This window comes from Phaethon aethereus (genome assembly GCF_964289735.1).
Source record: "Phaethon aethereus genome assembly, chromosome: 5".
Lineage (NCBI taxonomy): Eukaryota > Metazoa > Chordata > Aves > Phaethontiformes > Phaethontidae > Phaethon > Phaethon aethereus.
Genome location: NC_138579.1, coordinates 31,375,564 through 31,392,028, shown reverse-complemented (window position 1 = coordinate 31,392,028; position 16,465 = coordinate 31,375,564). Strand labels below are relative to the sequence as shown.

Sequence of the window (16,465 nt, the reverse complement as noted above, 5' to 3'; positions counted from 1 at the left end):
TTTTAATCCTAAAATGTAAATAAAAGCATTGTGCATGACTAGATAATGTTAGATACAGCTATGAAAATGGAAGTGGGAAATAAGAAAGGGAAATTAGTCCTATCGAAACTATGACACATACATCTCAGTTCAACACGTGAAGAAATGATCAGTCTTCACTGGTAAATATGAATTACATACTTTTGTAAATTTTTAAGTTGAATACCTGAAGAATCGTGGATGAAGTATTCTGACAAGAATTGGCTGCACATTAATGAGATCTAGAAATGGTTTGCCAACTGAATATTAAGGCCTCCTAAAAACCTTTTGCTTTCACTGTTAATCCAAAACCTACATTGCAATCTCTTTTCTAACAGAGCACATATAAATAGCCTTAAGCTCCTTACTTGCCCATTTTTAATACGTACTGATGTAATAGGGCATATATTGTGGTACATACACAGGCAAATACAATTAAAGTGAATAGAAAGCAATCTTAAATTCACAGTAACAAGATACATAAATATATATGAACTAGAACTGTGCAACAGGAATGCCATTTATTTACTTTTCCATGCTGTCTGGGTCGTTCCTGTTTTAGAAATAGTATGGGGTGTTATTTCTAGTGATACCACGTCATTCACTGAGGTACTCCAAGTGCTCTGCAGACATTAGCTGAAGTCACACTTGTGAGGCGGAAGCTAAGGTAGGAGGTAGAGAAAGGCGAACTTCTGTAGCTCCAACAAAGGTGAAGAGAGGTGAGAGCATACTGCCTTCTGACGCAAGAAGAGGAACAGAGGTGATTTTTTTTGCTTTTAGTAAAAAGGAAAAAAGCAGCGGTTTTAAACCTCTTTTCCTCCTGTTTTCATGTTTTATTTGTCTCACAGATGGAAAAAGTGGAGCAGAAAATTGCTTTGCCCAAAGCCACATACTGGACAGCATTGGTTTAAATAGAAAATGTACAATACATTTGTATTATTCAGGCTATTCTAACTGCTGTTTCTTCTCTTATCCACGTATGCCATCTACTTTTCAACGACAGTTGCACGGCATTTCTAGTAGTAGAATCTTGTAGGCATTCCCAAATTTTGAGTTGTTTTCAAGGAACTTCAAGAAAATAAGAAGGAATAGGAAGTACCAAATTCACTAAATTCTTAAGAGAGCACCTAAAATTTTGAGTGCTATTTTCCCAAGAGACTAAGGAGGTGGTTCTTATTTCTGTTCTCATCCAGCAATTGTGACCCTGATTTCTAATATAAAGCAGCTAGTGAATCTCGCAGAGGGTCCAGCTTCACCATGCTGTGCAATACACTAAACATAGTGACAGTCATCATTTTGCTCAACGTAGTCTTAAGCAGCAACACACTGAAAAAAACCCTCAATACCCATTTATTAGATGAGAACTGAGATGCAAAGAAGTTAAGCAATTAAACCAGTCACACAGGGGTTTGGTGGCAGACCTCAGGTGATGTCTGTGGACTTCTGGAGACCGCTCTAGTCCTCTGGCATACTGCCACTCCAGCTTCAGAGGAGAAACATCATGTGTGTGAGGGAGACCATATAGCAAAGTAGAGACTATAAGAGACTGAAAGCAGAAAGTAAGAGAAGCTTAAAAGATTCATACCTCCTTCTCTAAAGCTGTTTTTATACCAGGGGTTCACTGGATCATGCTTTTAAAATCCAAGTGGATGCCTCAGGCTGATGCAACTGACTTTGTTCTCAAGGAAGGGCTGAAGAGCAAGGGGTTGCATTGAGTCATGATGAAGAAAGAAACTTTGGTGCAGCTTTTGTGGTAAACGAGATCAGACGTCGCAGCTGCATTAAAGGACCTAGTGAGAAACACCACAAGGGCTGGCTGATATCCAGCAGCCCATCAAGTGGGTGCCATTTCAACATGGGGAAGCAGTGGTCTGCAGGAGCTGTTATCTGCAAAATTTTGTTATGGGCAAAAAGAAACACACCCTATGTGTAAAGTCACACAAAAATTATTATTAGTATAACTGCAACCTTACCAGTCTAATCAAAGAATTATTATTAGACCAGATCTAAATATTGCAGCAAAAGAAAGGAATTAAAACCAAAAAAATTGTATAGAAAGTCTCAATAATAATACTACAGTTAAAATCATTATGCATGCACTGTCTAGTACCTACCTCTTCTCCTGGTGTCATGCTGACCCTTTCACTTCCCTGTGGCTTCCATCTGGTGGAGGGAGCACAGCGGACCATCATCAGCATCCAGAGCCCTGTGCCTGTAGGAGTACGATGTTGGTGTTCATGGTTTCTTCTTTTTTCTCTGCTTCTTCTTCTTTTGGAAATAGCTCTCACCTGGGGCTATTTTTACATGTTTTCTAATAAAAGTTTTACACCTTGCTTTTTCTTCGTTAGTGTGCAACTATGTATTTTGCGGTTTATTTATCTTCGTTCTTCCTTCTCTTTTTTACCCCTAAGACTAGTTTTGTCTGGTCCCAGGTCTGCCTTTCTTTAACTGACCATTGACAAGTTGCTCATAGCCCTGGGGTCTTCAGTGCCAGCCTGTGCCCCACCTCTTACTGTCCCGTGCCTCTACTCTACACTGCAGCTGGTGTCTTCTCTTCTGCACACTGTAACACTATGTTAGACTCATAAATATAGCATTCTGCACAGAATAACTACTTATTGTTAATATCTATATAAAAACTGTGGTTACACCATACAAAGCAAAAGTAAAACAGATCAGCCATAGTCTCCTGTCATTAGAAAAATTGTTGTTATAGCTAAATCAAATAAAACCAAAGCTCCAAGAAGATCAGGGAAAGTTCAGACAAAGCACATGTGGTACACCTCCGTCCTGAGGTCTTGTAAACTCAGGACAAAGCCTGTGGACTGTTAATAGCAACAGCAATACAGTTGCAGCATTGTTTCTACTATTACTGGGCTACATGACATTTATTACCTTCCAATTCTGAATTAGTATTTGTATGTTGCATCCTGTATCTAGCAGCAGAGGTAAATATTTCCACAAAGGGCATGGGAAGGAAGCAGGAACACTACTGACTAGAAAACAAGCTACTGCACCTGAACTCGTTAGTTTTATGAGTACAGTTCATAGTCCACGCACACTGAGCTTCAGCACACTGGGTGTGTACGCTGCAAACAAGGTCACAAAACCCTGATATAATAATTACTGTGTGGCAGTTGAATTGGAGGCCACACTAGAATAGGATAATGATGACTCCTGATTTTATAGTTTATTTCAAGGAAGTAGGGGAATATTAAACATCTTCCAATAGATATTCTCTAAGTATAGAACAGGATAATTGTTTGAGCTTTTGTCTAGTCTCATTTAAAACTATTAAAAACTATTTAAAGCAGTGTCAGGTCATTTATTTAAAGCATATATTCATGGCAGAAAGGAATGAGCATTTGGCTTTAAAAAAATAATTTTAATCAATTTTTTCATCAGCATGGTCCATCATGTTATTCAGAAATGGCTTCTTTCAGTAAATGGATTGTGAATCGATAGTAGATATAAATAAAGCAGTGTAAAGGGCAAAGCATTCAACAAGCTGCCAATCGTTGGAGCACAAGACGGCAGAAATCAGCGTTCCAAGATGGATACACAAATAAATCAGAAACAGGCAGATAATACACCAAGCTGCCACCTTTTTACAGAAAGTCCAGAGTTCTGTCTTGTCTCAAGAACCACTGAAATATAGCTAAGTTTGTATGTTTTTTATATGAGAGATCAGCACAAGATGCAGCTTGGTCTGAAGTCTGCTTTTCACTAAACATTTTCAAGCTCATCCCTTTTAGAACTTGCAGAGTTCTTGAAATATAGACAATTCATTCCCAGGCTGCCAAAGATCTTTCTGGAGCCAGGAAAAAAAAAATCAAAACCTGCAGACTTTGTATTATACCTCAAAGAATCAATTCTTGAGATATATTGAATACCCGCAATTCCTGTAAGGTCAGCAAAAAGTGGTATTACTCAGCACTTTTTAGGATCTGGTCTCCAACAGAAAATGGCATAAAAAAAGTTTTTTCAAGCACACAGATTATAATGAATTTGTATTAATTATTCACATCAGGACAATCTTATTTAAAGGTCGCTGGTAAGAACTTAGAACATGACTCATATTGTGTCTATAATCAGAACTGTTAATTATTAATGAATAAATATGTCATTTGAGACCTAGCTAATATTTCCAGGGCATTTGTGAGAATAGTTGTTTTCAACTGTGAGAGTACATCCTTACATATTTCATAATTACTAACCAGACATTATGATAATCTGAAAAATCTCATTACTCTCTTATCCAAACTATGAGCTTTGTATCTGTTCAAAAAATGTGATTCTCATGGCATAATTTAGGCCTGCAGATTACACATTCAGTTATGTTTTTAAAAAAATAAAGATAAGGACAGAGTATTTGTAACTACTGACCTCCAATTTAAGATTGCACAAGCTGGCATGCTGACTAACCATGAGGTTTTACACCTTTTCCAGAATAATTTATTATTTAAATGGGAATTCTGGCTAGTTATTGCAAATCATACAATTGTCCAATTTCACTTTGAACCCTTTTAAATTACTGACTTCAAAAACCATGACTGCAGTAAAAGAGCAACTTGACTCACAGGATGAATGCACTTGAATCAGTTTCGAATTTGCCACATTTTAATGTAGCTGTTCTGGTCTTACTGCCTTACAAGACAAAATTTCCCATTATATCTTCTTAACACCATCTGTTAATAATGTTTCTGACAGTACTGCACAGGGGGTCAGCTGGGAATGGGACCCTAAATGTACCAACACTGTAGATAAAAGAAATAGAAGCTAGTCTCTCCCTGGAGAAGTCAATAGACAAAATGCTGGAAGGAAGCAATAGGGGCAGAGGGAACAATGAGATGGCTGCATACGTCGCAGCATTTTTATTTTTGTTTTCATTTTAATATTTCAGTCCTTTTCCTGAGGCTCTGTTATGAAGGAATTGAATAGACAAGACGACCAAGGTAATAAGGACACAGACCAAGCCGTAGCAAGCAGCCTATCAAAACACATCAGAGGAGATTTTGGCGTGCAAACTTCAAGAAAGCAATTCAGTGGTACTGCCTTGACTTCAGCTTCTAGATGTGCCTCACTTTTTCTTCCCTGTATAGCCCACGTTCAGTCCTAGTACTACCTTAAACGGCCCACCCCTACACACTCTGGATGAGAGGGTGGACTTTCTTATTTAGTACCTGCTCTCTAAGAGGGTAAAAATTCAGTGAATTTGTGCTTTCGATACATTTGTTAGCTAGAAAGCATTGCTATTTCATAGACAGAAAACAGAAAGACAAAAATTGTCTGACTCAGGAAATCTGGGAACAAATAAGTAGGTCTACAGCATCCATTTTTAAAAATCTATAATCTTCACTTCCTCAAGCATACTTTACAATAGCTAATACATGTAATACTTTTGTCATTATGTTGTAGTAAGAAAGGTATGCATTACCCTATTTTTGTTAATAAAGCCTTCCAAACTATACGACTTCATTGGATTAATACTAACAATTATTTTGAGCACACTTCAGATGAATATGGACAAAAAACACATGCTAATTATAGCAAAGCAGTCTCAGGCACCCTTCTTTTTAGTGGGATTGGCAACACCAGTACAGATGAGTGAAAGTCTTTCTTAGACTGTATCTCCCAAACGATCTAAGTACATTAATGCTTAGAAATTATAACAGTTGCAAGCCAGTACTGGATCCAGGATATAATTTAGTTTTTCAAAATTCAATCAGATGAGTGTAAGGTCCATTTGTATCCAGTTTTAACACCTGCCTGTTTCCATACGTGCCGTGCTTGACGAGAACACCTGCTTCCCCACATTTGGCACTGGCAGCCAGTTCTTCTTCACACAAAGTCACAAACTGAGAATAAAGTTCCAGCCCTTTTTCTTTTTCAATATTTGCATGGTACTGCATCTTTCTTCCCTTTGGTTTACCACCTAGGGTAGCTTGTGGTATGATTAGTACATCGCCTGGTAAGTCAAGAATAGAAACGTACTCGCCTCTCTCATTTTCACTTAATTTAACATTCAATAGCACGTTGACTGCAAATAAAAACAAAGTTAGTGTTACTAAAGTAAATTAAACGGGACCTAATATAACATCATAAAACAAGATTCAACAAATATTGCAGTATGTGACAAAATGTTCAAGTAAAAGACGCTTATTATTAATGCAATGAAACAAAGTCTGTAAATACTATTAACTGACTAAGATGTTTGAGTCGTGTGAAGAATGTGAAGGATATTTATATTAATGTAATATGTCTAATGAGTTATTGAAAGTGGTTGGCTGTCTGAAATCCTAAAGTTGATTCTAGTCGGACACACCCAAAGGAACCCAGGATCCAATTAGTGACCCTAACCTAATTGCCTGATACTCAAGCAGGCAACATTTGCACAACACTCCACATTGTAGGAGATAACACCATCTTCTGCGCGCTTTGGAGAAGTTTCTGCCCTGACTGTTTTTCCATTCTGGTCGCAGTCGTTCGCAGCAGGACCCAGCACTGATCAGGGCTGAAGCCACAGCTCAGCAGTTCGGTCTCAAGTGGAGCAAGTGCCCTTCAGTGCTCCACTTCGAGCCGTGCAGGTGCCAGCTTGTCTTTTGAGAGAGGAGATGGACAGCAAGATCAGAGATGCGGTTTGGCCCATAAGCCAGAATGTATAAACTTGCAAATAAAATCGATGCATTTACTAGCATTATATTTTCCAATGTTTCTATAACATATCAAATCATTCCCTCAAAACTTCCTTCAACTCTGTAAAAGCTGTGAAGATACCGGTTATGCCTCCAAACCCATAAAAATTTAATGTTGTTCGAAGCAAAAAGAGCTGAGTTGTGATTCATGAAGCAAAACTACTCATTTAAACAGTTTCAAAATATATTTAGGAAAAACTACTCGGTAAGACACAGGCTTGAGGAGGATGGTCACAGATGAATCCCCTAATAGGAAACAGAACTTTCTTTTTCTGGCCTGTTTCAGCTGCCACACAGCTGAAAAGGTCATTATTCTCAAGTAACACTCTCGTGAAACTCTCACAAGTACAAAATCAGTTTTCATATCATAGCTTTAAATACACCCAAAGATTTCAACTTAGTTTAGCATCACAGAAAGACTGTGCCCTTCAAGACCAAAAGAGAACCCCCCAGGAGCTGCTCTCAGCATTTTCAATAGCATCTGTGCTTGCACACTGCCAGGTCTTTTCTGCTGGTCCCAGCAAGCAGCCTGAAATAGACTATTCTTACATGACCTTTTGCGAAACTACTAGTATCAGCCAGCCGCAGAAAAGAAAAGGGGCACTTTTATGTGGAGCACATTGCATCACGGAATCTCCCAGGTTATCCAGTGCTACTGATGGAGGAAAGGAGGGAGAAGAAATGAAAAAAAAAGTAAAAAGGAAAAAAAAAAAAACCAAAACAAAAAACCTCAAGACACAACAGTGGGTGAAGACAGAAGTCACTACCACTTGACCTCATCCAGAGCATCTTCTCCTCTTTGATGTAAATGTTAAAGTGCATAGCGAGAAAAGGGAAAGAACGGCAGATATTGCTGTTGTCACTTCCAAACCAGAAAACTGCACTTGAAATGCTAACAGTGTATATATTATCTCTGAAATGAGATGGGAAGGACACTGTTTAGTTATCCACCCAACTCCCTCTACTGGCTATAATTTTAAATATCCTGCACATACAGTGAGATCAAACTATGAATGATTTGAAAACCGTTGTCTCTAAATTCAGTTCTGTGCTGGACTGTACCTATTGCCTGATACATGTAATATCTCAAAGAGGTGATATCTGTGCAGCAGGTGCAGCACTATCTGTATTTGCTAGAATGTTACAACCATGGGAATTGATTTTCTTACAGGTTGATCATGAGCAGACAGACAGAGAGGTATGGACAACTGTCAAAAGAAACAACACCGACCAAGGTGTTCTTTCAGCCAGATGATTGATTTGGAATTATGCTATCTGATGCCTTTTTGACAATTTCTTGTCGAAATGGTTGCTGCCTTCTCTGCTTCTATTGCTTTTCTTCTTTTTCAAACAATACAAGAATTTGTAAGGATTATACCATACCAATTTTTGGAACAAGATCCGCATCAGCACCTTTGAAGAAGCATATGTAGATAACAAGCCCTCGCTGGATCTGCAAAAGATTACAGAGAACAAAGTCAATGTTTCTCATTGTCCACCATACACAGTTATCATTAAAACTGGTATCAAAAATGACAAAACTACACAACAAAAAAGCTTCAGAGAGTAGTTTTAGTTATTCAGGATAGCTTCAGACATCAAGTTTACACACCACACTGTGGAAGCTTATGAGATATATACTGATTATCTGCACAATGCTTCTACATACAATTAAGCCAATTTATTAGCTCCATGTGAAGCCAAATTTAATTGGAATGTACAATGTACCGTATTAACATAGTCAAGGTGACAAGATGAATTAGTGTACTTAAATCCAGCATAGGAAATAATTTAAGCTTTTTTCCTATCAAACATACAGATGAAATAATTTTCAGTGTGAATTATGAGCTATTTCCAATTATGAAACATGACAAACATCACAGGACTTGTCAGTGAACTGAGTTATATTTTGATGTTAAAAGTAATCTAGTACAGGATAATTCTGAAAAAACACAGAGTTTGTTAAGTAAAGATTTAAATATGATGACCAATTTAAATATGATGACCAACAACTATTCAGTCATTCAGAGTATTATAAAGTTGTTTAAATATCATTTATCAGTTTGGGTGAAATCTTTTGGGTGAAATGGGACCTTTCCCCTGATTTGTATAGGGTAAAGGATATGCCACTTCTTTAGCATTCAGAGAGACTACTTGTAAGAACTATCTATTTGAGGGATCAATTAGATTTGTACAGAGGAGAGAGCACAAGGAAATTCCTGTGTAGCTTTTCTACTCTCTTGGTTAGTTCACAGGGAATGCATGTGCAACAAGCTATGCTTTATTTAAAGACAAAGTGATAGGCTCTGCAGCCAACAGCAATTATGTCTTATGCACAAGTATACCTGAATGGTTTAAGTTCTTCAGAAAAAAACAAAAAAGGCATACAATATCCACAGGCACACAGTTTCTAACAAACCTCACCACTGCTTTGTCCAGAATAAGTATCTTTATGTTTTTGTTAGAAGAAAAATAAATGTCAGCTTATGAAATACCACCTAAGGGATGCTAGTTAGATTGGGGCAGGAAGGAGTCATTAATATCAATATTATCAAAGCAAAAGGATAAGAAATGTGAATGGTTTCTTTGAAATACTTTTTTTTTAATTTTTCTGCTCCTCTGTTTTCCTTTCCCCTTTTCTTTAAAAGAGAAAGGTTTTTGGTGAAGAAAACTTAGCTACATACATCAGATTTTATCCCTTTGTTATTGCAGAGATTAAACAAAATGCTCAAGGCCATGACTGAGAAGAGCTATGCCTTCTCAACTATTTTTCTAGTGACTAACTTCTGGAAAAAGAATGTTCTTTGTAGCCAAAACGTCACGTGATGAGAACTTTTGAAAGCTTTAAATGGCTCCTTTCAGAACTCATTTGGACCACTGCAGAATATTATACAGGTTCCCAAATGACTGCCATATTTCATAAACACTGTAAGAAATTTCATGGCCTGAACCTCAAATGACATTTCAAACCACCTGTTTGAATAAGGGAGAGCAACACAGGCTGCCAGAATAAGGGAGAGCAACACAAGCTGCCAAAACTTAGATATCCTTACATGTTTAACTAAATATTTGTTCCAGAAATGGACCAGTGTCAGGATATTAATAGAGAATAACAATGCACACACACCTACTAATAAAAATGTTTGTGATAAAATAGGCCAAACACATTTACATTGCATATATCTGATCACTGCATTACAAATAAGTGACTCCATCATATAGCACACATCACAGAAAATCGTTCTAATTCTGAGACGTGTGACTTTTTTGCACAGTCTGACATACAGATGTAACAATATTCTGCAAGCAGCTCATTTAAAAAGACAAAAAGGTAAATAAAGTGACATCTGCAAGTCCTAAGGCCAGACAGCTAAAGATTAAGTAAAAATATTAATTTTTTTTTCCAGCCTCTCTCATGATTTGATGCCTATTTTTGAACATACTTTTTATCACAAGATGAGACACATTGAGGGAAATTAGAGGGACAGGAGGTTAAATGAAGAAAAAATTAAGTCAGAGACAAGTTAAAGCTGCAGGAGGATGCTTCTATCTATATTGCATGTTTATGATCTTCCAGAACACTTTTCAACCACGTTATAGCTGAAAACTCTTCAACTATTATTAAGTTGAAACTTACAGTTTCAACTATGACTGAAACCTGGGGTTGAATCCTACTTTCAACACACGTGCAACCATGTTTCAACCTCTTGTTATGTCTTAGTCTTTTGTTCTTTAGTTTTCTTAATTGAATAGAAGATGTAAAATTGAACGCAATTTCAAGAGCTAACCTAATAATAGTTCATGTCAGTTCTCTGATCTTGTATCAGTGTTTCAGGTGTAAAAGACTCATGCTGTTTGGCAATGTAAGGAATGGGAATGTGTAAACCTTTGAACCAAAGCAAAAACATCGCCATTGCTGAAGGTTCTCTGTGGCCTATCAAAGTCTAGTTGGCTGCTCTTCCAAGCTATATTTAACACAGGAAAAATCAAGCGAAATAACACAAGTAAGAAGGTCATAAATATTCAACATGCTGATGTGCAAACTGCCACTGCAAGGAACTTACGTAGTGACATGCAGGCGGCTGGGCAAGGAAACTGTGCTCTACGTGGATTTATTGCTATGAGTAAAATGCCTACATAAATAAGCCACTAAAGCATGTTACTTTGCAACACTGGCATTTATCATACAACTGTCCTAAGTAATCATCAGACCAGGCAACCTGCATCATGAAGGGCTGAAGTACCCAGCCCCTAAGGCCATACAGCCAGCCTTAGCAATGCTGCCTCCAAACACTGCTTTTTAGCTCTTCTGTGGGAAAAACAAATAACTAACTCCTTCCCCACCCTCCTTACTAAATACATTCATCTGAATTTTCCAGAATTTCATTAGCAAAACCCAGATATATTCTGCAAAATGTTATCTCAACTCTACTTTTTTCTTTTTTTTTTTCCTCCCCAGGAAAATGTAATACAACTGATAACGAAAACAGAGACACTTTGTAATCCTTAGGAAGCCAGTTTGTGGAACTAGCTTATATAAAGTATTCTTTGACATTTCCATTTCAAGTTCAGATTTGCCACCCCGTGAGAAGATTTCTTCATATTTCTTACATTCAGCTGCAGCAAAGAGAGATTACATCATCTACCACAGGTCACAGAACAAGTCTGTACCTGGTACTTTGCACCTCTTTTTGCTATCTCAACCAGAAAACAAATCAAGGGAAAGAAGATAAGGGAAAGACAGTTTTCAATGCATGAAGTGTAGACACTTATACTTTTCAGCTGAATATTCATTTTACATTTATTTTCTCCCATACACGTGAAATACACCAAATCTCACCTTATTTCTCCCCTATCTTTAAAAGGAGAATTCCTTTTTTTGCCTCCTAAGTCTTTTGCTGTAGACCTTTTATGGATGCTACCTAACAAACATTTCTCCATAAACAAGACATCCCATCCCCAGTAGTCCTCAACAGGCCAGAAAAACTCAATCATGAAAACACAATGAAGGCAGTGATTCATGTATATATATAAAGTACACTCCTAACCTTTTTGCAGATAAAGAACCTCTGCTCTAAAATTCCTAAAGTATCTACAAGGGTCTTTTAAAGCTCTGAAGCTATTCAAAGCCACCTACATAATGTGCTATTTATAGTAAACTAGAAATTTCTCAAGGTGAGGACCTACTTTTAAGTTGTTATAGAACATCAGGGACACACTGGTTTATGTAAATAGTGGATTATGAGGTCTATATTTTTTATTTTTTCATTGACATGCATATATGGGGAGTAACATTGCCCCACCAGAAAACATCAGCAGCAAAGATTCCTTCCAATGACATCTAAAGTAGCCAGACTAAAGAAACGATGAACTTCCCATAGCTTTTTGCTGCATGGTGACTAGTTCTTGTTACAACAGATTTCTCCTGAAAAGGCCCAGGTATCCAGGAAAGATTCCTAAGTGCCCATGACAAATATTAGTAAGGTTCATGTCTGAAAAGTATCTGCTGCTGAGACTGCCCAAATCTCTTGCAGATTCCTTTAGCGCAATCTATTACTTTCCCAGTGATTTTGGTTAAGCCATTTAAAACTTCAAGTAAGAGATATAAACAGCATAATGTCCTTGTAATAGAGTTAGTCATGGTATCTCTAAACCATAACATATGCCTCTTTTTGGATAGTTTAAAAGACAGCCAGTAAATGACATTTCTGCTTTTATTTACTAGATCTACAATTACTTCTGAGATTAGCAAGCTAGAAATAGGATATTTCACCCAGAGTTAATTTGTGCTGTGCTGAGCAACTTTCACAATAATTAACCTTACACCGCAAGGCTAATAATGCAATACACACAGATGCACTTCAGCCAAACGCAGTATCTGCGAGATGACACGTATTTCCTTTGAGCAAAATGTTCTGGTTTCCCAGACCACGCTGCAGAAACTAGGTCTTATGGATCCATCTGCCTCTTCCAAACAAGGAGAGAAATGTTTTAAAAACAATGTGAAAGTCAACCAGTGAAAAGACCTTTTTTAAAAAAAAACTTTTCAGATTTGTTGAATGAACTCATAAGCCCTTTAAACACACTAGATTTTTTACTTTTTAAAAGTTATGTGAGTGACTATATTTAGCCCTTTACTTCTGTTGTAGTAGTCTTTAAGAAGGACAAAAGACAAATACAAAAAACCCCAAGGGCTAAATAGCTAACACCTGCACAGATGAGTTATTCTAGTGTAGGTAACCCATAAACAGTGACAACTATAGTGTGGTGTGTGTGGTGTGTGTTAGGTTAGCTCTTGAAATTGCATTCAACTTTACATCTTCCATTCAATTAAGAAAACTAAAGAACAAAAAAGTACGGCATAACAAAGGGCAGCCTTCATGCTTTGGTAAATAGCCCTGGGCTGTGTGCACAGCACATAGCCCGAAGAGTCTGCAGACCTACCTACCTCTCCCCACAGAAGACTATGAGAGGAAAAGGGAGAAATGGCAACGTTTCCCTCAAGTTGTGTGGTGGTCTACATCCTAAATTTCATTTTTGGTTAGTGGTCTGGGAAAAAAAATAAATCAGAACTATTGCTGCCACAGTCCCACCGCCCTGCCTACCCCTTCTTTGCCAGCTGTACACTATTAACACAGTATACAGCTGGGCCCATCAGCCAAGACCGTAGGGTCTCTGTGAAAGTTTATTTAAGAAAGAGCAGCCAAAGTTAGAAGGGAAGGAGGGGCAGGCATGTTCCCGAAGGGGCTGCAGCCTGCGGAGGCCCAGGAAAAGCAGGAAGGAGCGGTGGAGAGAAGTCCCTGTGTGCTGTCCCCAGCCTCCTGGGCGGCCCGTTGCCTCGCCAGAGGGACAGTGTAATCTCTGGTGATAAGAAGGGGTAAGGAGAGGGCTCTGGAGAGGAAACTAGGAAGGGGCAGGAGAGGTGCCTGAAGTGAAGCTTAGCCTGGAAAAGGAGGAGGGGTGTTTTCCTCAAATGTCTATAAATATTTTTTTGTTTTGCCCACTACCCAAGTCACTAATTAAATGTTTATGTTAGTTGGTAACTTAAATTCCTCAAGTGAAGCCTGTTTTGTCCCTGACGGGTAAAAACTGGTAAATGTTTTCCCTGACCTCACGCTAACCCACGAAGCTCCTTACTCCTTTTGCTCCCGTTCGCCCCCCCGCCCCGAGGTGAGCAGCGGCTGGGTGTGCGCCCGGCTGCTTGGCGGGGCCAGCCGCCGCCGGGGGAGCCTCCCGCGCAGCCAACGAACCCTGGCGGAGGCATTTGAGGCACGGGTAGACGACGATTCAAACTGGGATCGGCTGAAGTCCCACGGGCGTCGCGACAGGGATTAGTGCGCTGACCGCGCGTGGGGAGAGGAGGGCGGTGCCGCCGGGCCCTCCCGCAGCTCCCGCCGGCGCCTGCGCGCGGGAGGCAGAAGCGTTCTCCCGCCGCCGGGGCCGCTGCCTCCCGCCCCGCGAGGGAAGAAGGGGCGATGCCGAGGGGGACGCGGCCCGCGGCGGACGTTACCTCCACCCACTCGGCCAGGGAGTCGCGTTCGGGCAGCTTCACCTGCAGCCGGGCAGACACGCACTGCTGCAGCAGGGCCCGAGCCAGCGCCGGCCGCGCCGCCGCCATAGCGGGCTCCCTACAGCGTGCGGGCGGGGGCGGTGCCTGGGGCGGCCGCTGTCGCCCGGTAACGCCTTTCCGCCAGCGCAGGCTGCTCGCATCGGTACCCGGTGGGGCTGGGTACCCAGGCTGCAGGAGCCCAGGGGTCACAGGCGACTATCGCAGGCAGCTGGAAGGCGGGGGGCGGGGGTAGGAGACAGGGCGCTGGCGCCGCCATCTTGCGGGGGAATAACGGGCGCGGCAAAGCGGGGCTGAAACCGGCGCCGAGGGAGAGGCTAACGATGGGGGCTGCAGGATGGCAACGGCTTTCCTCCGCAAGTATTTAAAAACGGCTTATGTGACATGCAAGCGATAAAAGTCCTTGCTAAAAATGCCAGAGAAAATATGCAAATACCATACTGGTTTTGCGGAGGGTGAAACGGGGCTCGTGATTTCGGCAGTGACCTCTGAGGAGGGGGCACGCAGCGGGGGTACAAGCTTCAGAACGGAATAAACGAAGTACTTCTACAGCTCAACTTACCGATGCCCTACAGCTAGCAGGGAGCGGGTTTTTGTTTCTTTTTCTGGCGAGAAATGAAAAATCTGCCTGTCTTCTAGTGGGGAAGTGTTGCATGCTTGGGGTAAGAATAGTATGCTGTGTGGCTTCTGCATGGAAATGAAAGACAATTGTTGTCACTTCTTTAAAAACAAGTAATGTTTGTGTTTCAGGTGACTGAGGTGAACCTATCAAGTTGGAGCATTTCTCTTCAACGGTGTTGCTGTGGAGCCGAGGGAGCAGAGAAGAATGCAGTTAAAAGGGACCTGGATAGCTAGGGATCAAAATCATGACCCGAAAAAAAAGTGCATAGTTCTGAAACGAGCTTCCGTACCTAACGGGAAGTTAAAATATTGCAACTGCTTCTCTTACTATCTTTCAGGTTCTTGGCTACATACCCTAATATTCATCAGGCAGCTCCTAAATTAGAAGAGTTGTGCCTTTCTCCTGTCCATGAATGCTGACAGATACAAATTTTGAATAACATTGGCAGCAAAGTCAGGATAAAGCGAGGCAGAATTCAGTCTCTAGGAATTAGTTTTAAGACTGTGGATTTTGTTTTTATAACTATGTTTGTTTTTAAATGTAATACACAGCAGCATGGGTAAGAAACCAAATTTTATTCCCTGGCCTCAATCATAGAGTACTGAAGTTATGTGTTGCGCATCAAGGGGCAATATCCACTCATTAATAGTCCGTGTTACACATAAGGATACATTCAGCTTCTGTCTGTTACTTTAAAACAACATTCTCTTGCATGAGTGTTCAGCTAGGTTGCTCTTGCTAAAGCAAACCTTTGTGAAAGAAGAGGAAGTGGCACTAGGTGGTTAGTGCGTAAACTAGCTCATTTTTGCTAGCTGTAGGGTATTGTTAAGTATGAGCTGTTTTTATTTAAACTTAGCTAATTTTATTTAAAATACCTTCTGTTCATTTACTCTAAAGCTGTATCCCCAGACACATTAAGAAGAGCTTAATGAGGTAGAAATCCACTTCATGTGAGGGTTTTTCCATAATATATAGTGATATAAATTGATTGTTAAGGAAAATGGTTTCTACTACAGTCTGAGCAAATTAGGTAAGCAGATTATACAGGAATATTAATATAGAGGGATATGGATGTTCTTTGTTGTACTATCATTAAGCCAGGATTTGATGGAGAACGCTTACTCATGTGCAAGTTTCAACACAAATGCCCGTGAAACAGTATAAAAAAATCAGTATGACATCATTGTTTATTTATGGATTCTTGGTGTAATTATGTCATATTTTCCTTGGGAAGCCAAATTCATTTTGTTGTAATTCATCTTGCATTTCTTGAATCTTACTGGGCCATAGTTAAGGGCCTCTCTTTATATGCCAAAGAATGATAGTAAATTTGTTGGTTAAATTTTAGATGAGAGTTTGGATTTGACTGTGGGTTTTGTATAGAAAAGAACCTCCTGACATGTAAAGAATATATCCATGCAGCAATTATATTGATATTTTTATCAGTTACTATATAAAGGCATTTTGCTGCATGTTTTGGATTTGACAGCTGTCCCAGAATATATCTTGTGTCCTCTCGGCTTGTTGTCCCTGGAGCACAGAGTAGGTATTTTGAGACTGGTA

The 16,465-nt window shown here is 39.7% G+C and overlaps 1 protein-coding gene across 1 annotated transcript; it reads right to left on the bottom strand.

Moving 5' to 3' along the window:
• Nucleotides 1-5,732: 5,732 nt before the first annotated feature.
• On the bottom strand, nt 5,733-14,331 carry DTD2 (D-aminoacyl-tRNA deacylase 2; the record flags this gene model as incomplete). The annotated part of the gene is made up of 3 exons (XM_082001074.1): nt 5,733-6,058; nt 8,097-8,166; nt 14,224-14,331. The coding sequence occupies 3 exons, from the start codon at nt 14,329-14,331 to the stop codon at nt 5,733-5,735; spliced, it is 504 nt and encodes a 167-aa protein (XP_081857200.1).
• Nucleotides 14,332-16,465: the final 2,134 nt, after the last annotated feature.